Below are 25,073 nucleotides of genomic sequence, written 5' to 3' on the forward strand. Positions count from 1 at the left end.
TCTTCCCATTTAGAGTTTCTGTCACAGCACAGAAATGCCCTTATCCAGATGGTGTGACAAAGGCATTTTCTAACAGACTTGCTAACTTTCTTTGTTGCTACTTTTAAGGTTGGAACCAAGTACATCTCTTCCTGCTGGAGTACATCCAGCAGGAAGAGAGGCAAGAACCATTTGTCCGCCAGCTCAGGGACAAGCTACACTTGAAGAAAGACACTTTGAATTTCTTTAGGTTGGGGGCTTCCATCAAGGTGTGTCTTTCTTGGTGTAACGTTGTCCCAAGGATTTTGCATTCAGAGCACATATAAGCCTGAGATATCAACCATTCAAAGCTGGCCTTAGTGGGAGTGAACATTGTGGTGGTTAATTTCTTTACTATCAAATGAGGAGAGACAAACTTATCACATAAGTCAGAGTTATACTTAAACTAAATCTTTAATCACTTGTTAATAAGGGAGCAGGTCAATACAAGGAAAACATATAAAGTGATTCGATTGAGTGCTCTACGATGATAATAATGTGTAACGCCCTGGCCATAGAGAGGGGTTTTTTGTTCTTTATTTTGGTTAGGCCAGGGTGTTACATTGGGTGGGCGTTCTATGTTCCTTTTTCTATGTTTTTGTATTTCTTTGTTTTGGGCCGAGTAGGGTTCCTAATCAGAGGCAGCTGTCTATCGTTGTCTCTGATTAGGAATCATAATTAGGTAGCCTGTTTTCCTTTGGGGTTTTGTGGGTAGTTGTTTTCTGTCTTGTGTGTGTTCACCTGGCAGAACTGTTGGCTTTCGTTTTCCCTGTTTGTTTTTGAAGTGTCTCATTAAAAATCATTATGACCACTTACCACGCTGCATCTTGGTCCCCTCTTCCAGACGATCGTTACAGAACTACCCACCACAACTGGATCAAGCAGCGTGCTCGGGAGGAGATGGACACCTGGTCTCATCAGGAGTGGCTGGGGAGGAAAGACTGGACATGGGGCCAGGTGATCGAAAGATATCGGAGCCTACCCGGGAAGAACGAGAGGCAGCCCCAAAAACATTTTTTGGGGGGGCACACGGGTAGTTCGGCTGGACCAGGGGTGAGGTCTGAGTCAACTACCCATGCTTTTCAGGTGCCTGCCTCTCGCACTCTCTCTCCAGTACGTCCTGTTCCTGCTCCCCGCACTAGCCTGAAGGTGTGTGATACTAGTCTGGCGTCTCCAAAGCCAGTCCCACGCATCAGGCCTACAGTGTGCAATTTCCATCCAGAGCTTCCGACGACAGTTCCCCGTCCTGAGCTTCCGGCGACAGTTCCCCGTCCTGAGCTTCCGGCGACAGTTTACAGTCCGGATCCGACAGAGACGGCCGACAGTCCGGAGCCGACAGAGACGCTCCTCAGCCCGGAGCCTCCAGTGGGTCTCTCCAGCCTGGTCTATCCTGTGCCTCCTCCCAGGACCAGGCCTCCTGTGGGTCTCCCCAGCCTGGTGAGTCCTGTGCCTGTGCCCAGAGCCAGGCCTCCTTCATGTCTCCCCAGCCTGGTGAATCCTGGGCCAGAGCCGTCAGAGCCGCCTGCCAGAGCCGCCCGCCTGTCCGGAGCAGCCAGAGCCACCCGCCTGTCCGGAGCCGCCAGAGCCGCCCGCCAGCCCGGAGCCGCCAGAGCCGCCCGCCAGCCGGGCGCAGCCAGAGTCGCCCGCCAGCCGGGCGCAGCCAGGGTCGCCCGCCAGCCGGGCGCAGCCAGGGACGCCCGCCAGCCGGGCGCAGCCAGGGACGCCCGCCAGCCGGGCGCAGCCAGGGTCGCCCACCAGTCCTCCGGCGCTTCCAGGGGCGCCACCTAAGTGGGCGAAGCCGAGGGTGGAGCGGAGGCCACGTCCCGCACCTGAGTCACCGCCGTAGGAAGGCCCACCCGGACCCTCCCCTTCAGAGTCAGGTTTTGCGGCCGGAGTCCGCACCTTTGGGGGGGGTACTGTAACGCCCTGGCCATAGAGAGGGTTTTTTTGTTCTTTATTTTGGTTAGGCCAGGGTGTTACATTGGGTGGGCGTTCTATGTTCCTTTTTCTATGTTTTTGTATTTCTTTGTTTTGGGCCGAGTAGGGTTCCTAATCAGAGGCAGCTGTCTATCGTTGTCTCTGATTAGGAATCATACTTAGGCAGCCTGTTTTCCTTTGGGGTTTTGTGGGTAGTTGTTTTCTGTCTTGTGTGTGTTCACTTGGCAGAACTGTTGGCTTTCGTTTTCCCTGTTTGTTTTTGAAGTGTCTCATTAAAAATCATTATGACCACTTACCACGCTGCATCTTGGTCCCCTCTTCCAGACGATTGTTACATAATGCCTGGTCAAAGAATCACGCTCAGATGATTCATTGAGAGCCCCGAGACAAAGGTGTAAAGGTATTTTATAGCCAAGATACACCTTTTTCAACCTACATGACAAACAACAGATGTATAGAATGGGTCACCAGGTTAAGATTTGTATGAAAGACACTTATAATTCACAGCAGACAGTACCTGCTGTAAAAACAGTTATCTTTGTGTACAGACCAGGGTCTGGCCCTGGGGTCATCTCTCCCTGGTACCATATAGAACAGAAACATTAACTCGTGCTCTGGAATGCGGTCTGTTTAGGTTTTATCACCCAAAAGACATCGTAAATCTCCTGTCAGTGTTATCTCCCAGAGGCCCATCCTCAGTAGAACACACACACAATAGTTATAAGAATGCTCTATTCTGTTGCATTAAACAACCATTTGATGCAATAAAAGTATTATAACATAATCTTCCACCATATCATGGAATTCTATAGGAGTGATCTGTCTGAGTGAAGTATTTGTCATCTTCATTAAGGATCGGACCTTTTTTTACATTTTCGCCTAAAATTACACACCCAAATCTAACACAGTCAAAAAGTCAGAATTATTGCTAAGCCCATTTCCACAATTTATCTTCATAAAATATGATTTTAAACCAAACCCAAACTAATGAAGGACCAGTTGATGCACTGGTTGGTCCACCAGACCTTCAGCGCATTTAGGTGGAAGTGTCTGCAAACGAGATTAGGTGTAATGTGACTAACATGACATCACTTTAGAGAATAAGCCATCCTTCAGCACGTCACCCTTTATAAAGCACATGTTTATATCTTACTCGACATCGTGGGTTATGACACATTTGATATGGGTAATTATGTCACAAAGTTATGCCACATTTTATTAACCATTTATAAAGCATGACATACGGTTATACTGTAAATGCTTGGTAACACATTTATGTAGTGCTTATGAAGGCTTTATGAAGACTTTTTAAGCTGAACATAATTTAAAGCGGGACCCAAATGGGTCATTACCTTGTTTGAAATTGAATAGGTCAAAGTTGACCTCACCTGACTTTCCTACTGTACTAACCTAAGAAGTAAACCCCATGGCATGTGTGTATGTGAAGGGATTATACGAGACTGATAAACCACTTTGTAATGTGAAAACAACTCAAACTTATCCAAGTGTTTAATGTGACGTAAGGGTATGTGTATGTTCAATTAGTAGTAGGCAAGCTCACTCATTAGTGAGTTCTTTATCCATGCCACATTCTTATGATTTCTGTGGATTCAATTTGACATACCTTTTTCTAAAAGCAGCCACATTTGCATGCAAATTGTGTTGACTGACTTATTACGAATTCAAACTTCTGCATCATTAATTCTAACAGTGTGCCCGTGGGCCCTGGATTTCAAATGAAGTTAGTTTATTCTGATAGTCATTTCATCTTAACCACTGACTGTTTTCAGAATTTTATGCTAATGCATCATACTTCCATTTTCTAATGCATGTTGCATTGATGATGAGTGTATGAGGGGACATTCAAAAGTTGGGTAAGTAAAAAAACGCATTTGAAGAAATGTCATCTCTTACCCTTTCATTCTTACACACTTATGAAATTAAAATGTGTCTATTATTGCATTAATTTACACAAAACAAAACCCCAAAAAATGCAATCACCCTTATGATACATTTCATACTGTATATGCATATTCTTTGTCATGAATGTTGTTTTTTCTACCGTCAGTGGTGTAAATAGGGATCAGCAATGCAGCAATGGAATCTCCCCCATGGTTCTGTGAAGTTTACCTATCATTCTATAAACTCCCAGAGAGACCTGAGTACCTATTCTCTGATGACCTATTCTTAGCCCCCCCAAGCTTAAGAGAAGCTCATCCCCCCCCCACAATAAGTAAGACTGACTAATAATGATCGGCTGGTAACCCCTCTATCACACAACGCTAATTGATAGCTTTAGGCAGGGAGTGGAAGTACATCATTTCCAACCCTAAATTAAGAATAATTCTCAGGATTCCTACTGTAGATATATGTTTTATGGACATAATATTCCTTTGGCAATGTTGTGAATGAGCGTTAGGTCCCTTTGATCTAATTTAGCTTAATGAGCTTGCAGTGAGTTAAAGGCTCTCAGGATAATCATCTTATTGGATTACTGGACCGGCCTGATCTTTACTGTAACATCGGTGACTCTGAGTGGTGGCACTGGGACCCATGGCATACTCATCCTTTTCCAGTATGCTCATTAGGAGGTAAAGAGATAGACAGTACAATGTGGAAATACATAAAGTAAAACAGATTAAGACATGTATTTGAGAATGGTCATGTGCACCCTTGCACCTTTTGGATGTTACACAGCATGCTAATGCAATGTTGCATTGCATGGAATCCCTTCAAAGTATCCTACAATATACAGCTTCGCAGAAATGTCAACACAGACGATACCATGTAAGGAAGGGCCAACTCACTTAACCACACACAATCAATTCTGTCTTCTTATCTTTGTAAGGTCACCAGTCTAAAGGTGAAAGTTCAGCCAAAAAGATGTAACCTATAGGTTTCCCTCGCTGTCTCCCATAAAGTTACGTAATGGAGGTTATATTTAAACAACAAGAGGTATGTCAGTGTGCACTGCATGTTGACCAATGATGTATTTGTATGTCTGGTCTTGACTGGTTTTAAACCACACTGTATTGTGAGTCTCTCTGGCTGTCTTTACAGTAAATCAGCATTTCTGAGTAACTGATTCATGATGATTGACAGGTTTTCTGTGGCATTGTGTCCATACATTTGGTCCATACCACTCTATGTATCAGATCCAAAAGCCCATCCCAATTCCAAACACCATTGAAGTCTATCTAAAATCCCAATATTTTCCAAGGGAAACCATTCACCATTGTGCTTTGACCAAGTACAGGTAACTGGCAAAAATAAAGGAAACACTTGAGAACATCGGATACAAAGTATATTAGAAGCAGGTGTAGTTGCTGAGTTAATTATGAAATTAATATCCCATCATGCTTAGGGTCATGTATAAAAATGCCCATTTGCCCATTATTTTGGCTACCATGGCTAGAAGAAGAGATCTCAGTGACTTTGAAAGGGGTGTTTAAAGGGTTTGTGTGTCTCAGTCACCAGATCTCAACCCAATTGAACACTTATGGGAGATTCTGGAGCGGCAGCTGAGACAGCATTTTCCACCACCATCAACAAAACACCAAATGAGGAAATTTCTCATGGAACAATGGTATTGCATCCCTCCAATAGAGTTCCAGACACTTGTAGAATCGATGCCAAAGAGCATTGAAGCTGTTCTAGTGGCTCGTGTTGGCCCAACGCCATATTAAGAAACTATGTTGGTGTTTCCTTTATTTTGGAAGTTACCTGTAGATTTTAATTCATTTTCAAATTCCAATAACAAAGGCAGTAAACACAGGCTACTCTAATGCTCAGTGCTCATACTACTAAGCTGTTCCTATCCTAGGAAACCATTTGAGGAAATAATGGCAGTGCTATTTCTAGTGGGAGGGAATGCTGACTATGAGGGGATGGCAGTGGCACAAGTTGGACCTATTGCCATGATCGCATGGCAATAGGACTCTACAAGAGGAGGAATCCTCATTAAACAATAGGCTACTGTGCGTGTTTGTGTGTGTTTATTTTGTCTACCAAAGAGACGCTAGTAGTTACTGTTTTAGAGAACCAGCTGAATGCTGTAGTAAAGATCCATGAGGCAGCAAAATTAACGACCAGGTCCCGTGTTCATGGAAAAGTCAGGGCCCAAATATAACTCCTACAGGAGGGGACAGGAGAGCAAAATGTGGCCAGGTGTCACCCTCTAATGTAAGAGGTCAAGGCTTTATGTACTTAAGTAGCAACGCGCATGCCCCGCCCACCTGAGGAGCTTTCTTTTTCAGCCATCTATTTCCTGTGTTTGAGGGGTGCAAAATCCACTTGTCACTCAAATCTCGCTGGATTGATTGCTTTCATTTTACTCCTGCGACTCTTTCATACTCTTGCTTGTGCCTGTCGTTTTTTTCTGTTAGCGTTACGACCGCGGAAATGTTTGTAATGACCTGTCAAACACACCCCGGTAATGGCTGAAAAAAAGTTATAATTTGATACGGTTGTAATGTTTACAAATTAGATGCGCTGAAATTAAAGGAACTTCCAAAAATGAACACTCGGATTATAGTGGTATTATGTCTTATGTCGCAAACAATGTATAGATAGGCGTAATCTAGAGCCAAGCGTGTTGCTTTTTAATCTGAGGGTATCCTGCTGTTGACATACTGGTCGAGTTATGCAACAGAACGTGACAACAACAGTAATTATTGAGGCAATCAAGACAGTGCAGGTGAGTGCAGGTCGTTTTTGTGGTTGCAGCCCTGCTCCACCCCTTTACGTTAATGTTTCCATAAATGCAAATACATCCAGTGTATTTATGCAAATTAGGAAAATATAGTTTTCTTTATTTTAACACGAAATATCAAATAAACCTGATACCATTACAAAATGTATACATGAGTGCATTCTAAGAAAACAGGGGCATTTTACAATAAATTATGAATGAAAAGCTGAATTCCCACCTAAATAAAGGAATTCCATTCGTTATTTGTCCATGCCAATAAATGTTCTATGTGCTTGTAGTGAACACGATGGGAGACAGAGAGCTGGTTTCAAGCGCAGGGCGCTGCAGGCGTTTATTGGTAAAGGACCACAGGAGGAGGCAGGTAGCTGGGTCCAGGGGCAGGCAGAATGTCATACACAGAGGGTCCAAAAAGGCAACAGTACAGGCAGGGGAAAGGCTAGTAACGTCATCCGGAAGATCAGGCAAGAGGTTGATAACAGGAAATCCGATAGGCTAAAGTACAGGCAGAGAATAGGCAAAAGGCACTGTTAGTGAGGCAGGCCAAAACTATCATACACTGGAGGATTACAGTACAGGAAACACAGCACTCCGAATATTTTATTTTTTATTTTACCTTTATTTAACCAGGTAGGCTAGTTGAGAACAAGTTCTCATTTACAACTGCGACCTGGCCAAGATAAAGCAAAGCAGTGCGACACAAACAACAACACAGAATTACACATGGAATAAACAAGCGTACAGTCAATAACACAATAGAATAAAAAAAATCTATATACAGTGTACGCAAATGGCAATAAAAAGCAATAAATAGGCCATAGTAGCGAAGTAATTACAATTTAGCAAATTAACACTGGAGTGATAGATGAGCAGATGGTGATGTGCAAGTAAAAATACTGGTTTGCAAAAGAACAGAAAAGCAAATAAAAACAATATGGGGATGAGGTATGTAGATTGGGTGGGCTATTTACAGATGGACTATGTACAGCTGCAGCGATCGGTTAGCTGCTCAGATAGCTGATGTTTAAAGTTAGTGCGGGAAATATAAGTCTCCCGAAGTGTGTCACAAAACAAACAATACCTCACAATGATGGGGTGCAAATAACTGAACTAAATAGTGTGTGATAATGACATACAGGTGTGTGAACAGGTGATCAGAATTCAGGTGATTGGGATTTGGAGAGTGAGCTGCGTTCAGGGGATCTATGTGTTTGAGGGTGTGAGCTGGAAAGTGGGCACAGAAATTCTAAGATCTGATAGGTCGTCTCTGAATATATTGATAATTTTGACAAGACTCAATCTTACCGGAGGAAGCATCCGAGCGAGGAAACGGCTCCCTTCTATCTTAGTATGTGTAGCCCATGTATCTGATGCTGTCTGGACAAAAAGAGAGGGACATGTCATATTATTTTTGGCAAGACAGCATCAGATACGTGGGCTATAGATACTTAGACAGAGGAGCGCTGTTTGCCTCGCTCGGATGCTTTCTCTGGTGAAATTGATTCAGCCGGTTGCAAATTGAAGGAACATTTATGAATAATTTTCTATGTTTGTTAATTTCTTCATTGTTAGGCATCAATGAAGACACCACTTTGTAGACTGAATGTCATTAAACGTGTGGTGTTTGTAATAGATGTCCCTTTCCATTCAAATGGCAGGTACACAACGAACCGTTCAGATGCTGGACTTATTTTGGAGTAGACAAACTTACTTTTTGAATTGATTTGTTTGACAATCAGATGAAAACATCAGTGGTGTTCACCACACATTAAAAAGTAATACATTTTTAAATGTATTATATAAATAAATTCCATGACTTTAGGAGGTCCCGTAAATGTTGAGGTATAAGTCGCACTCTGGATGTCCACTTTCAAGTGAATTTACTGCTGTATGCTAATACCCTTACATAAAATCCTGACCTTGAATGCAAACACTAACAAGACTTTTGGAATTGATTCATGATTTATTTGAACAAGGAAATGTACCAAACCTAAGCTAAGCATTTAATGCGTTGAATCATCCAGTTGATTTGTGCCAGATTGTACAGTAAAAACAGGCCAGTAATGTAAAGTAAACTACAGCAAGGAAGTATCTGAGGCTATAAGATTAGCCAAGGACAGAGTTAAAAGATGGGCAGTAGCCCAATGCTCCATAAACGTACATAACCTCCTCCTCTCCTCCACCACACCTGGCTGCCAAAAACACTGATGCAAGTAAACCTAGTGTGTAATTACCTTGGCTGGGTCACATTCTAAAATACCTTACTATCCTAACTGCAATCTGATTTTATGAACCTACTATGCTAGCTAACAATCTAACCTTATGCCAACTAATTAGTGTGTGTGGCTCAATGTGCTTGACTTATACCTATCCTTCAATACCCCTTTTCTACTTAAACCTGTTCCTTAAACTTCCTACTATTACTTCATCTGAATAGTATTTTCCTACACACTCCATGTCTCTGTGGGTGGAGCACTGTGCCGTGTCTGGCAATAGAGAATCTAATCTGAATATTGTCTTCTCGTCAGTAATTGAATGGCCACTGGGAGGCACCTGGGGGATGTTTCTATAAACCACACCATTTAATAGAAGCGTTGTGGACTCCCCTCCTATCCACACCATTCAAACAATCACTTGCTTTTTTGGTCGTCCCCTTCTAAACCGCTTCCTCAGGTATGTGGTTATCAATGGGACTGGGAAACCAGGTTACACTGTGGTCAGTGAGGCCAGTCTGCTGTGTTGTACCACTGTGTAAAGACTTACTAAATTGACAGGCCATGAGGACAATCCTTTTACTGTATGAACATCAGGGTTGGGATCAATTCCATTTCAATTTCGTCAACTTTGGAAGTAAACTGAAATTCCCTCATTGACTTGACTGAATTCAATAAACTTAATTGAAATGGAATTATCCCAAACCTGAGGGACATTCTCTGGTTATTGAACACTGACCAGACTAGAGATTACTTTTTGGTTTGGTGAAGACTGTCCTAAATTTCTATTGGTGAAAACAGTCTTGTCTTTATATGACTATTGTCCACTCCCATTCAGGGTGAGGCTCTGAAACTTCCTTTGAAGGCCTGCTAGGGGTCCACAGAGGCTTTGGTTGTCATTTTTCATGGTATGCCCTGATTGGTTGGCTGTAACACTGTGTCTGAACGTCAGTCAGATAGACAAGGGGCCATATCTCCATTATGACTGATGTACCAGACTTTATTTATAGTGACCTCCAACATGCCTTTCTCTGCGAACGCATCATCAACCTGTCTTCCAGTCTTCCAACAATAGACCACGGTGCCGCCTCTCAGCTATAAATTAGCCAAATGAGACACTTGAGTGTGTGTGTGTGTGTGTGCGCGCGCGCGCGCATGTGTGCGTGTGTGTGACAACCGTAGTGGGACAGGGCAACTGTACCTTTCAGTTCCGCATTGGTTTGTAAGGGTGACATGTCTCCTAAAAAGGCCCGAGGTCTTGAAGGTATGTGATGGCATGGGTCCTGCGTACTCCTATTTAAATTCAGAGAGCAGGTGAGCCAGGCGCACTCTCCTCTCTCTGTCTCAAGGGACTGTAACCCACCGCCTCCTGTCCAGCTCTCCAGGGTAAGTCATTCTCCTGCACACATGCAATTCTCATGAACCTGTTTCAATGGGATTATGTTATTATCGTAATCATTTGTCATTCGGTAATACATTCACATTTTAGTCATTTAGAGGACGCTCTTCTTCTATCCAGGGCGACTTCCAATCAGTGCATTATCATTGCATTTCCGTACATTACCATGTATATGTAAGATACAGTACATTCAACTGTAACATACAGTATGTAACAGACCTGAGTGGACAAGAGAAAAAAGAGAGATGACTGAAGCAACATTTCTGACAGATAAATATGTAAAAAAAAGAGCGATGTATGAATCCACATTTCTAACAGATAAACGTTGGACTAAATAGCAAATTCATTTTTATGTTGCTTTTAGTTCATGATTATACATAATAAAAAGTTGATACAAAATGCTGTACAGATCCCTACTTTAAGATTCTTAAAACTGCTATTGTGCTTGACAGTTTGGAATTAGGACCACTACAGGAATACGTTTAAGCACTTAGAGCAATCAAAATGTAGCACTGTCCTCTGTTGTGTGCATTACAATTACAAACAGTTAAGTCAGTCAATTCATTTGTTAGTCAAACAAAAAGTGAGTTATGCAGCTAGCATGGCATATATGAACTAACAACAAGAAGAGACTAGACAGACAGACAGTGCTACAGAATAAGCTCACAGTGTGAATGGCAGCAACTGTTAATGCAGTAACACTTCATTTTGCTATGGCCATATGCCATGTGTGAAACACATTGCGCTCTGACATACTTGACTTACTGGTGACAACTGGTGTATTGTGTGTGTGTGTGTGTGTGTGTGTGTGTGTGTGCATGTACGTGTGTGCGTGTAGGCCCACAGTAACCAGACTCAACCATGTGTGACGAGGAAGAGACAACAGCCTTGGTATGCGACAACGGCTCAGGACTGGTGAAGGCTGGCTTCGCCGGTGACGATGCCCCCAGGGCAGTGTTCCCCTCCATTGTGGGGCGCCCCCGTCATCAGGTGAGACATCATCTCACTCCCTCCCCCATTTTACCTCTTCTTGTCATTCACAGGGTCATTCCTGAAGTTGAGCTGCAACACTATTGTTAGTTGGTCATTGCTCCTACAGCAGGGATCATCAACAACTAGACTCAGCCGCGCAACGATTACTTCTGGAGAGTAGTCAGGGGGCCGGAATATAATTACAAATCATTTGTAGTATGCAAATTGATCACAAGAAGCCCAAACAGATATAATGTTTGACTAAAACATAATAATTTCATTGCTTACGTTTGTATACGATCACGTTTCTCTCTATTATTGGTGGGAATACTTGGGAACAGATTCCTTAAATTATACTGAACAAAAATATAAACACAACATGCAACAATTTCAATGATTTTACTGAGTTACAGTTCATATAAGGAAATCAGTCAAATGAAATAAATTCATTAGGCCCCAATCAATGGATCTCCCAGGGCGGGCGCACCTGGGAGAGCATAGGCCCACCCATTCGAGAGCTAGGTCCAGCCAATCAGAATTCGTTTTTCCCTACTAAAGGGCTTTATTAGAGACAGAACTACTCCTCAGTTTCATCAGCTGTCTGGGTGGCTGGTCTCAGACAATCCAGCAGGTGAAGAAACCAAATATGGTTACATGTAGTCTGCGGTTGTGAGGCCGGTTGGACGTTGGACGTACTGTCAAATTCTCTAAAACGACATTGGAGGCGACTTATGGTAGAGAAATTAACATTCAATTATCTGGCAACAGCTCTGGTGGACATTCCTGCAGTCAGCATGCCAATTGCACACTCTTCAAAACTTGAGACATCTGTGGCATTGTGTGGTGTGACAGAAATGCTAATTTTAGAGTGGCCTTTTATTGACCCCAGCTCAAGGTGCACCTGTGTAATGATCATGCTGTTTAATCAGCTTCTTGATATGCCACACCTGTCAGGTGGATGGATTATCTTGGCAAAGGAGAAATGCTCACTAACATGAACGTAAACCAATTTGTGCACAAAATTGGAAAGAAATAAGCTTTTTGTACATATGGACATTTTTGGGGACCTTTTATTTCAGCTCATGAAACATGGGAAAAATACTTTATATGTTGCGTTTATATTTTTTTTCAGTATAAAATCACTTGGAGCTGATTTCCTGGTGTTTTTACATTATCTTATGTCCAACAATAAAAACTCCACACGGGTTCAAGATCTGTTTATGCTCTTACCAACTACATTGCTATCAATGTCAAGCTAAACACGGCATGACAATGAGTGACAAGGAGTTTAAATGATAGCACAAACAGACTGGCAATCAGACAAGAGTTTGAGCCAGTTTCATGGACAAAGATGAAGCCTAGTCCCGGAATAAAAGGCGCTTTCAATGGAGATTCTCCATTGAGCATGTTTTTTTTAGCCAAGTAGGCTTAATCTGTGTCCGGGAAAACAGACCCTAAATGTGTGTCATTTGTAGCTCTATTTCACAAATCAATACGGTATGTGGCTGTTGTTGTTCATGTTCATGTCGGTACCTTCTGTTCATGTGAATAACATGTCTGTCTGTCTCTTCCCCAGGGGGTGATGGTGGGTATGGGTCAGAAAGACTCCTATGTAGGAGACGAGGCCCAGAGCAAGAGAGGTATCCTGACCCTCAAGTACCCCATTGAGCACGGCATCATAACTAACTGGGACGACATGGAGAAGATCTGGCATCATACCTTCTACAATGAGCTTCGTGTGGCACCTGAGGAGCACCCTGTCCTGCTCACTGAGGCCCCACTCAACCCCAAGGCCAACAGAGAGAAGATGACCCAGGTGGGCCCTAATACCTTAAACCCAAACACGTGGCCATCAGTCTTATGATATAGTTTAATGAGAAATATCCCACTGGGAAAAAACTGGTTGAATCAACATTGTTTCCACGTCATTTCAACCAAAAAATATATATGATGACGTTGAGTCAATGTGGAAAACTGATTGGATTTGCAAAAAGTAATCAACGTAAGGGCATTTTGTCTTTTTCTTACCCAACTTTTATCCTAAATCCAATTACAAGGTAAAATGTTTTGTTGAATTCACCTTAGTTGACAATTATACAACGGGTGGGTCTAATCCTGAATGCTGATTGATTAAAACCGGATTCCAGCCAGTGTCTAGTTGCCACCAGCTAAATCTATGATGTTAAAATGCCTATCTTTGTTCCACCTGACTGCGCAATCCACTGTCTCATCAGCCCAGCCAGGCAATTTATAAACTTCATCGCCATTATAAAAAGCATCTAGACATTATCTAGATTTTGTTTTCAACAGCGGAGATTTGTATAAACCTTGCTGTCTGTCTCTCCGACATTTGCAACATTTGTTTCAATATTCAAATTCGATCACCTGCTGTCCCATAGTAACGTAATAAGTCGGGACGAGACAGACAGGCAGGCAGCGTTTATCAGCCAGTCGAAATAATCAATCAGCTGCCATCATTTTTATGGATATATACAAAAAAATGTCAATTGAAAAAAGGCACAATGTAACGCAGTCTTTCCAGATGAAGTTTGAAGTGATTGTGTTACTGTAGCTGTGTTGTTGGCTAGCTCCTCTGAACAACAGTGTCCTGACGAGAGAGCACATATTCTATGCCCGGAAAAATTGCGCCTCATTAGCTCATTGTTATGGATGTTTCCAAATAAATGTCACTAGAAAACAGCTTGAACAAATGCAAATGAAGCTACTTTGCTGTTATTCTGGCTGCACTTTTTGACTTGACTGTAAGTTAGCTGCAGTTGGCTAGCTAGAAAGCAAGGTATAAGAACATTGCCAGGCAGTAGAGCAATGTAACACTTAGAACAAACGACTGGGTCGTATTCATAGATACTGAAGAAAAAGACTGAACGCGTCTTTAGCAACACTAGACTTTGTGTCGGGACTATATCTTCTGGAAGGATGAAATACTATGAATAAATTCCATTTATAGAAAATATGTCAATTACTATTTGAATATGTTGGTAACCCGTTGAATAAAAGTGATAATGCCCTCAAAGCCGGTGCTTGGCACGGTATATATCCTCCAAACACCGGTTTCTCTGGCATTATCAATTGACTAGACAATGAACTGACTGACGTCTGTGCCTTGTGGGATGTTTCTCACTGACTCATGGTGACTCCTCCATTACTGCAGATCATGTTTGAGACCTTCAACGTGCCAGCTATGTATGTGGCCATCCAGGCTGTGCTGTCCCTGTACGCCTCTGGTCGTACCACAGGTGAGCATGCTCCTCCTAACACTGATCCACCCAAAAATGGATTACAGTAAAAAGTTACTTACAGTACAGCAAGTGCATACATTTTAGTATATGTAGCACCATCGGGAATCAAACACACAACCCTGGCATTGACCACCGTGATGCTCGTTGGTGTGTCTGTACTAATGTGTCTGTGTGATCTGTGCAGGTATTGTGCTGGACGCTGGCGATGGTGTGACCCACAACGTGCCCGTATATGAGGGTTATGCCTTGCCCCATGCCATCATGAGACTGGACTTGGCTGGCAGAGACCTGACTGACTACCTGATGAAGATCCTCACTGAGAGAGGCTACTCTTTCGTCACCACCGGTAATGATAGAATATCAATGTATAACCTTATAGTAGATACTATTAGCCTAATGTAGAACTATATACATTTGAATTAAAGTATTTTACTTATTTTTCATTACAATTGAATATTCATGTAACCTTTCACCCAGTTAACATGTAGCGTTAATGACACCTGTTTAGTTCAACTGAACCTTGTCACTTTTGGTTGCTCATAAACTTACAGTGCCTCCTACTGGCAAAATAGACTAACTACAGCCATTTATTGTACTGTTAGCTGAGGAGTCTATTAACAACTTTGAACATTGACACACACCGTAGGCTTGATTTCCCTAAGTGTAACAGTTGTTACCTTGTCTGTCTATTGTGGTGGGTAACAGACTATTTTATCCATCCCAACAGCTGAGAGAGAGATTGTGCGTGACATCAAGGAGAAGCTGTGCTACGTGGCTCTGGACTTTGAGAATGAGATGGCCACCGCTGCCTCCTCCTCCTCTCTGGAGAAGTCCTATGAGTTGCCCGACGGACAGGTCATCACCATCGGTAACGAGAGGTTCCGTTGCCCAGAAACCCTCTTCCAGCCCTCCTTCATTGGTCAGTATGCAAATCCTTGCACCTACATAATGTTCTATAACCTGGACTTAGATCAGTTCTGTGCTGTCTCACCAACTCCTGCCATTGTAAAGACAACACAAGCAGATCTGGGACTAGGCTAGATGTACTGTGCTGTAGCACAAGTAATGTATAAAAGATTATGCAGGATAGCAGGAAGAAAAGCAGTCCATATTATGTAACCAAATGTATTATTCATTAAGGATATACTCTATGTATCATCTTTTACATGATGCTTATGAACTAAGTATAAGCTTGGGGTTCTCCTCTCTTTTCCCATGGGGCCTCACTTCACATGACAAGACTCAGAATCTAATCTTCCCATTTCTCTACTGTCTTGCATATTTGTCAATGTTGTATTATCCATTCTCTTGCCTAAAACTGTTTTTCTCATAGGCATGGAGTACAACAGAATATGGGTGTAAAGACTGTTATTTGTTATCCCCATAGGCATGGAGTCCGCTGGTATCCATGAGACCACATACAACGGCATCATGAAGTGCGACATTGACATCCGTAAGGACCTGTACGCCAACAATGTCTTGTCCGGTGGTACCACCATGTACCCAGGTATCGGTGACCGCATGCAGAAGGAAATCACAGCCCTGGCCCCCAGCACAATGAAGATCAAGGTATGGACAATTCTCTATAATAATGACATCGACCTAACCACACCACCATCACAATTACTGAGAGAAAGTATGCAAAAGTGAAGTACCTCAAAGTACTTTGAGGATGAAGTACTTTGTGATCTCAAAGTACCTTTGGTGTAGCAAGGCTGGTTAGGATAGACACGACTTTGTATAGACAACATTTGACTCTGCCCTAACCACTGACTGTCGCTCCCTGTAGATGATTGCCCCCCCTGAGCGTAAGTACTCAGTCTGGATCGGCGGCTCCATCCTGGCCTCCCTGTCCACCTTCCAGGCCATGTGGATCAGCAAAGATGAGTATGAGGAGGCCGGACCCTCAATCGTCCACAGGAAGTGCTTCTAAATTCTCTCTCCAACTGTCAACTGTCCCCAAATATTTGCTCTCTGTCTATTCTCATGTGTCTCTAATCCCCACAAATAACCCATTGTAATTGTTTACTATTTGTGCAACGTTCCCAAAGAATCTGTATTATCAGGATATTGCTAAATAAATTAATTCTGACTTTTGACTACCCTGTGCAGTTGCCTATGTGACCTCATAACAGAACATAAAGGAATTATCACAGGACTATTTTGCAAAAAAAAAATATTGTTTACATTTCCCACAATTACATGTGTGGTGACAAATTGTAAATAGATATAACAGAGCATTGAGCATAACATAATTTTCATTCCACTAATAAGATATTCTGGGGTATGCTTTACACATCCTGTTGAAAGTCCTGTAAAAAAAAAATGTTCTGTCAAACTTATTATCTGAGTGGACTCCATACATTTACATTACGACAACACATAAAATGGAGTGGTTTGATGTTTAGTTTGACGTAGATCAGGTGTACCGCTGAAATGTACTGTAATGTGACAAGACACCCACTGGATGGCAGAAGTCCGTCTTTTCAGGGCGGTGAAGTCACAACACAACCCGTTCAGTAAGCTCTTGGCGTCCTCTATGTGGATTGTTTGCATACTATATGATGACAAACACAGTCAAAGGGGTTGCAGGCAACAGATATAGCAACAGACAGAGAAGATTTTGTTCACCAGGACTATACAGTAGGTTATATTTAAAGCCCAACAAATGTAGCAGCAGTGTGGACATACATACACAGTGGTCTATCCTCGCAACATGAGAAGAAAACAGGCCAGCACAATCTAGGACAGAGGCTGTATGTACCATAGATGTCTTTTTTAACGACACCCTGGAGCTACATGTTATTTCCTGCCGAGTCTCTCTAGTCTGTCTCTTCAAGAGATGCCAATTAAGGGAACACAATTAGGGATTGTCATTCGCCATTTTTTGACTGTTCAAGTACTTGCATTATTTTTTTAGAGTACTTGAGTAAATAAACGTTTTACCAAGGCCAGCCCTGGGAAAAGAAATATGTGCACATTTATTTACAGGACCAGTCAAAAGTTTGGATACACCTAAGGGTTTTAATTTATTTTCACTATTTTCTACATTGTAGAATAATAGTAAAGACATCAAAACTATGAAATAACACATACGGAATCATGTAGTAACCAAAAAAAAGTGTTAAATCAAAATATATTTTAGATTCTTCACAAAGTAGCCACCCGTTGCCTTGACAGCTTTGCACACTCTTGGCATTCTCTCTACTTGCTTCATGAGGTAGTCACCTGGAATGCATTTCAATTAACAGGTGTGCCTTGTTAAAAGTTAATTTGTGGAATTTCTTTCCTTTTTAAGGCGTTTGAGCCAATCAGTTGTGTTGTAACAAGGTAGGGTTGGTATACAGAAGATAGCCCTATTTGGTAAAAGACCAAGTCCATATTTTGGCAAGAACAGCTCAAATAATGTGATGTGCATCTCGTGTCTGGAACAGTTATTCTCAAAGAGTGATCATTTTAAACAGGGCTCAATTTGGTGAGTTGAAAGACAATTTTTTTCTGGGTTACAAACCAAAATCTGTCTTTTCGATATACAGACATTCTATTTAGTTTATTCTGCCTGTTCTTTGGAATTTTCAAAATGGATTAACAATTCCACATTGAACACTGCATGGTGACGGCCACAACATCTGTTTGATGAGTAGGCCTATGCTTGATGATTCTGATGAAAACACGCTCTTTGTCTCTTTCAAACTGAAGTTTCTGAAGATTTCGCCGTTTCAAAGCAAATTGTGCTAAATTCCACATTTGCACGGGGCAAATATTTGTTTTGCTGTTTTAAAGATAATTTCTTGCAATTCTACACATTTTTCCATGTCTTAATTGTGTTTACATGATACTAGGAGTCGGCTCTGGACCGCGGTCCGCCAGTTGAGTACAGGGAAGATAACCAACTCTAAATGGCACAAGCAGTTCGCAAAATAGCTTAAGCTGAATATAGACAGGACGCAATTATTCCCAAAACTGCAGCTCATTGTTGGAACACATATTCTCCTACTTCAATCAACCAGATAAAACTGTCATCATTTGGCAATGAATGTAGCTTGTGTATCTCATCAGTTAGATTTTATAGGCATTTCTATAGGCCTAAAGGGAGCTTGTGTGTGCACTCGGCACACGTGTGTGGAGGCAGCGGTTGGAACGTAATGGAGTGAATGAGACATGGAGGGGAAAGCGAATTTAGGGAGAAGAACTGTGTGGATAACACAGTGCCACCGATGCGGCCCGCTACCAAGGACTGTGGGCTCTCCTTCTCCGTGGCCGACGTGAGTAAGGCATTTAAGCGTGTTAACCCTCGCAAGGCTGCCGGCCCAGATGGCATCCCTAGCCGCGTCCTCAGAGCATGCGCAGCCCAGCTGGCTGAAGTGTTAACGGACACATTCTCTCCCAATCCCAGTCTGCTGTCCCCACATGCTTCAAGATGGCCAACATTGTTCCTGTACCCAAGAAAGCAAAGGTAACTGAACTAAATGACTATCGCCCCGTTGCACTCACTTCTGTCATCATGAAGTGCTTTGAGAGGCTTGTCAAGGATCATATCACCTCTACATTACCTGACACCCTAGACCCACTCCAATTTGCTTACCGCCCCAATAGATCCACAGACGATGCAATCGCCATCGCTCTGCACACTGCCCTATCCCATCTGGACAAGAGGAATTCCCTATGTAAGAATGCTTTTCATTGACTATAGCTCAGCATTCAACACCATAGTACCCTCCAAGCTCATCATTAAGCTCGAGGCCCTGGGTCTGCACACCGCCCTGTGCAACTGGGTCCTGGACTTCCTGACGAGCTGCCCCCAGGTGATGAAGGTAGGAAACAACACCTCCACTCCACTTCAACACTAGGGCCCCACAAGGGTGCGTGCTCAGCCCCCTCCTGTACTCCCTGATCACCCATGACTGCGTTGCCACGCACACCTCCAACTCAATCATCAAGTTTGCAGACGACACAACAGCAGTCGGCCTGATTACCAACAATGATGAGACACCCTACAAGGGTGAGGTGAGTGCCCTGGGAGTGTGGTGCCAGGAAAATAACCTCTCACTCAACGTCAACAAAACAAAGGAGCTTATTGTGGACTTCAGGAAACAGCAGAGGGAGCACCCCCCTATCCACATCAACGGGACTGCAGTGGAGAAGGTGTGTATTGTTGTGAAATTGTCGGCGATAGAAACACAAGCATTTCGCTACAACCACAATAACATCTGCTAAACACGTGTATGTGACCAATAACATTTTATTTGCTGCTTTTCTTTGTTTCTTTGTTGTGAATCTGCAAATGCACATGTACAAATAGAACACTAGAGTCAAAGCATTTTACTTGCCCGTTCAGGCATCCACGTTCCATTAAATAGTTTTACAGCATTTGAAAAAAATGTGATCTGTGGTTCAAGATCGTTCAATTACTTGAGTACTCAATTTCTCATGCCCATCCCTAGTTCCCAAAACATAAACAAAAATGTCCAGTTGTACGAATGATTATGCAATGTTTACTTTAGGGTACAAAAAACATTCATGGCATCTACCAAGAGGTGCCCTTCTTTGTGAGGAATTGGAAAACCTCCCTGGTCTTTTACAGAGATGGGTAGTCATTCAGAAATCATGTTTAACACTATTATTGCATAAAGAGTGAGTCCATGCAACTTATTACACTATGTGAAGTATTGTTAAGCAAATGTTTACTCCTAAACCTTTTTAGGCTTTCCATAACAAAGGGGTTGAATACTTATTGACTCAAGACATTTCAGCATTTCATTTTGAATTCATTTGTGAACATTTCTAAAAACATCATTCCACTTTGACGTTATGGGGTATTGTGTGTAGAGCCGTGACACAACATTGCAATCGAATCCATTTTAAATTGTAACCCAACAAAGGGTGCGAATACTTTCTGAAGGCACAATATAATGAATTGGTTATTACTATGGAAGTACCATGTCATTCTTGGGGTAAATATCTGTTCATTTTTGTATAGAATGTGCTTCTGTACCTTAATATCTCTAGACAAACCCATTCCCTTTTATAGATGTGTGGTAGACAAGAGCCACAATGTCGTGAGAATGGGAAAGACTGACAAAGGATCCAGAACTAGTAGGATGGCGAACGACATATTTTGCTGTTTGTCATCTTTCTTTAAGCAGCCAGACAGACATGAACTTTCTTCACCTGTATGATTTTTTTATAATACAACCCAGGGATATTTCTCAGTTTCTTGCTCTGTGAGTGGTTGTGATGGAGCTACTGTAACATGAGATGGAGCTACTGTAACATAAGGTTATGATACCAAACGTAATTCTGTAGCCAGACAGCCCAGCAAGCTGCTGTCCCACTTCTGGCTCGCCTCTCCTCGCTGGGTAGAGGAGTCAAAGACAAATGAAGGTGGAGGCATCGGGGAGGGTGGGGGGGGAAATTATTTACGTTCCTCGACCGCAACAGGAAGGAAGGAAGGAATCGCACAGGAAGAGAGAGAGAAACCACAGAGGCAGATATAGGCTATAGAAGTTGTGAAGATGACACCTTTTCAAATCGGATCCATCACCAGTAGCCCTTTCCTGCAGTCAATGACCAAAAGCGCCCTCTTTGGCCTCATGGGGATAATGTTACTAATATTTTCCTAATTAATAAATACTTAAACAGACGTAAATCTGGTGTTTCTAAGTCAAAAAGTTCTTATCTTTCAGTCTTCTGTGATGTGTATATAAAGTGAAATATTTGGATGCAAACTCGAAATTGAACACATTTCAACTATATATCTGACATGGTACAGGTGTCTTTTTAAAGCCCATAACCACGTGTGTTTGAAGTAGATGAGTTTAAGACTTTCAAGACTGTGTGTGACCCTGATTTAGCCCAGCGCAGTAAAAGGTTTGAAAATAAAATGACACTGTATGTGGTTCTATGATGTATGTGATTCAAAGATCGCTTTTAATATTGATACTTGTTTACGACAAAACCCATGAGGAAAAGCATGCCTTTGCAGCCTGAATGCTTTGTGTATGAGCAGGTCCACGGGGGAGACGAGTGTATTACCGGCTGGCCCACCAACTCCAGACAATAGCGCAGATCTAGCGCCCACAATCGGCTGCCTAGGCAAGTTATAATGAAAACTAAAAAAAACCATGATTGCAGATAATTATTTTAATGTGGTCAGTTCTATGATTCAAGCACCAGTCTTGAATATTGACTATTATCTACAACCATGTTAATAGACTAACACATAAAGCAGTATTTTATATTGATTTGAGATGAAAACATAAGGTTGCAGGGAATATTCTTAACCTTTACTACACTTCATGGATACTATTCCCAGCAGGTTACTGATACATATGTAATGATGCAGTTTGAATCGTCTATGTGTGCAAAACAAAACATGAGGGAATAGCTAGAACCATTACAAAACAGCATTATTAGGGTGGAGATGTTATCCATGTTAAGTCCGTACTCTACTGTAGCTGAGCAGTACGGTGGCGGTAAGACAGGTGCAATAACGACCCCTCCTCCACCGTGAACCCCTCTCTCTCTCTCCTCTCCTCTGCTCGGTAATGTTTATCATCCGCATGTTTCCAAACCCTTTTACACCATTTCCCCCAGATACCCCGGGCGGCGGGCAAGCGAGCTCAGCAGTTGTACGGTAGCGCACACACACACCACTTCCCCTTTCTGAAAAGGATACTGAAAACGGAAAATAACGTTACCGTCGGGTTACCCGGTCCACGCTGCGGAGAAACACCTTTGGCAGTTCTTGCTTTCCCTCCAAACGAAGGTGGAGAAGTAGAGGGGGACAAGTCGCGTACCTCCGGCTCCAATCACCCAAGGTAAGTGCAAAGGCTATTGTTTTCTTCACCGCGGGTATTTATATCAGCGCTATGGAAAAAGAAAAAGCAGAGGGTTTGTTCATGGGGACTCAAAGTTGAAATAGGCCTACAGAATAATTTAACTTAAATTGTTATAGTCAAATTGGGACGAATGAACTTTGATGTAGCCTAACAAAAATGCTGTTTTAAATAGACTACAGTTTGGCATTCTCAATTCAAGAAAATCTTGGGAGGGAAAAAGCTACCTGGTCACTCTAAAAAAACTACGTAGTATAATTATATGACAATTAAAATGTTCTCTGTTTTCAAATTATGTTGCTTGGTACAATGTCAAAGGTCTGTATTTAAAAGAAGTTCAATCAATCAACATTTATCAAGCAGTTAATCGGTGTAGCAGTTTATGCTTTTGCAATAGATATTACATTTTAGTAATTATAATACTTTGACTGCTGGCTTTGCAGTAAAAACGTAGGTATGGCCATTAGCCTAATTGGTCAATTATTGAATCTTCAACAGTAATGACAATTTACCAATTACACTTTCAAGCTCCCTTATGACCCATGTGATCTTACTGTATGCTATGTTTCTAACAAGAGTACAAACACACTATAAAGGAAATAGCCCAATGAAATATCACAATCTGTCAAATGCAATGATTTTTCCCCCCATATGTAAATAAGTCAAATATTAGCCTACTTCTAAATAATTATTGTCAGAAATATGTAATCACTTACCATCTACCATTCTGTCAATGATGGTGAACACTGTTGTACATAATGTCTCTTGACAGAAAACTGTCTCACCTTGAGATACTGGGGTTCTCCCAAATGGCACCCTATTCCCTGTATACTGCCCTACTTTTGAACCGGACCCTATGGGCCATGTAGGGGATAGGGTGCCATTTGGGATGTATTCACTTTGTATGTTGTTTATGTCCTTTGGCCAAAGCAGCTGCCCATTTCTCCTCCCTTTAACAACTTACATTTTGTAGTTCATTCACTCATTGTCATATCGCTTGAGTTACTTTTACATGTTTTTATTGCCAGGTTTATAAATCTGCCATAGGTGAGGAGGACAGAGTGTGTTTTGTTACTCAATCTGGATGATGAATAATCAATCTAAAGCATTGGTGTGGCTGAGGTAGGGAGAGGGAGAGAGAGAGAGGGAGAGAGAGAGAGAGAGATGGCCGGAGAGGGAGAAAGAGTGTAAAAGGTGACTGGCTAGCTGGCAGGGTGTGGAGGAACACACAACTTATCGCTTATTGACACATTTATCTGTGTCCTTTCAAAGTCACTGGGCTAGCTTCCAGGCTGTGAGCTGTTTGCACGCCAGAGCCATAGAATTAAAAATAACACTATCTCTATGGCCAGGACAGTGTCTCCAAGCTGCTCCCACAATCTCCCTATGTATTCACTTTCAATATCATTCATTCCAAATTTCATAAGACTACAATGATTAACAGATGTGAAGTTCATTCCCCAATGCTAATAGTGTCATTGTAGACCTCGTTGATGTTGAACAAACAGGCACAATTATGTATACAAATACTGAAGGGATTGGAGGACCTTAATTGAGAAATGCTAATACCACATTTCATTATCAAATAGATTAATAATAGAAAAGCAATAACACGTAATAATAATAATAATAAAATGAATAATAAATACACAACGAGTAAGAATAACTTGGCTATATACACAGTGCACCGAGTCCATGTGCAGGGGCACGAAGCAATTGAGGCAAACATTCACATATAACTGTCACGGTTGTCGTAGGGTAGAGTGGACCAAGACGCAGCGGGGAAATGTGCACTCATCTTCTTTTATTGAGGACAAAGAAGGTAAACCGAAACAAATACATACACAACAAAAACACAACGACTAATAACAGGCCGGTAAGGCAACAAAGCTATACACAGCACAATCTCCCACAAATACTAAAACAAACACATACCTATTTATAAAACCCTCAATCAGAGGCAACGAGAAAACACCTGCCTCCAATTGAGGGTTCAACCCCCAATTAACTAAACATAGAAATACAAATAACTAGACTGAACATAGAAATACATAAACATAGAACAGTCCCCAAAACCCAGAATACTAAATCAAACACCCTACAACTAACACAACCAGCCCGAACCACATAAAACAAATACCCCCTGCCACGTCCTGACCAAACTACAATAACAAATAACCCCTATTACTGGTCAGGACGTGACAATAACTAAGAATAAAGTAACCAGGCAACAGGATAGATAATAAACAGTAACAGTAGCAGCATGTGATGTGATGAGTCCAAAAAAAGTGTGGTAACTATTTAGCAGTCTTATGGCTTTAGGTCAGAAGCTGTTCAGGGTCCTGTTGGTTCCAGACTTGGTGCATCGGTACCGCTTGCTGTGCGGTAGCAGAGAGAACCGTCTATGACTTGGGTGGCTGAAGTCTTTGATAATTTGCAGGGCCTTCCTCTGACACTGCCTGGTATAGAGGTCCTGGGTGGTAGTGAGCTTGGCCCCAGTGATGTACTGGGCCATATGCACTACCCTCTGTAGCTCCTTGAGGTCAGATGCCAAGCAATTGCCATACCAAGCGCTGATGCAGCCATTCAAGATGCTCTCATTGGTGCAGGTGTCTAACTTTTTGAGGATCTGAGGGCCCATGCCAAGTATTTTCAGCCTCCTGGGGGGGAAGAGGTGTTGCTGTGCCCTCTTCATAACTGTATTGGTGTGTGTGGACCATGATAGAT

The 25,073-nt window shown here is 42.2% G+C and overlaps 2 protein-coding genes across 2 annotated transcripts in view; both read left to right on the forward strand.

The window, feature by feature from the left end:
- The first annotated feature begins 10,149 nt into the window (after positions 1-10,149).
- On the forward strand, positions 10,150-16,607 carry acte1 (actin, epsilon 1). The gene is made up of 8 exons (XM_029697130.1): positions 10,150-10,263; positions 11,115-11,266; positions 12,825-13,064; positions 14,421-14,505; positions 14,693-14,854; positions 15,236-15,427; positions 15,896-16,077; positions 16,298-16,607. The coding sequence occupies exons 2-8, from the start codon at positions 11,138-11,140 to the stop codon at positions 16,439-16,441; spliced, it is 1,134 nt and encodes a 377-aa protein (XP_029552990.1). The 5' UTR covers positions 10,150-10,263; positions 11,115-11,137; the 3' UTR covers positions 16,442-16,607.
- A 5,363-nt stretch (positions 16,608-21,970) lies between these two features.
- Positions 21,971-25,073, forward strand: part of shank2b (SH3 and multiple ankyrin repeat domains 2b) — a 177,733-nt gene continuing 174,630 nt past the window's right edge. The window contains exon 1 of the mRNA XM_029697128.1: positions 21,971-22,328. The gene's annotated coding sequence lies outside the window, so the exon portion shown is untranslated. The remainder of the gene's footprint in view (positions 22,329-25,073) is intronic.

The sequence above is a fragment of the Salmo trutta genome, chromosome 17 (genome assembly GCF_901001165.1).
Source record: "Salmo trutta chromosome 17, fSalTru1.1, whole genome shotgun sequence".
NCBI classification, from domain to species: domain Eukaryota; kingdom Metazoa; phylum Chordata; class Actinopteri; order Salmoniformes; family Salmonidae; genus Salmo; species Salmo trutta.

Excerpts from the sequence above, each read along its gene's own strand:
- acte1 (XM_029697130.1), top strand. The coding sequence starts at position 11,138 with ATGTGTGACGAGGAAGAGACAACAGCCTTGGTATGCGACAACGGCTCA. Across the intron at positions 11,267-12,824 it reads TGGGGCGCCCCCGTCATCAG|GGGGTGATGGTGGGTATGGG; the intron begins GTGAGACATCAT and ends TCTCTTCCCCAG. Across the intron at positions 14,855-15,235 it reads CTACTCTTTCGTCACCACCG|CTGAGAGAGAGATTGTGCGT; the intron begins GTAATGATAGAA and ends CCATCCCAACAG.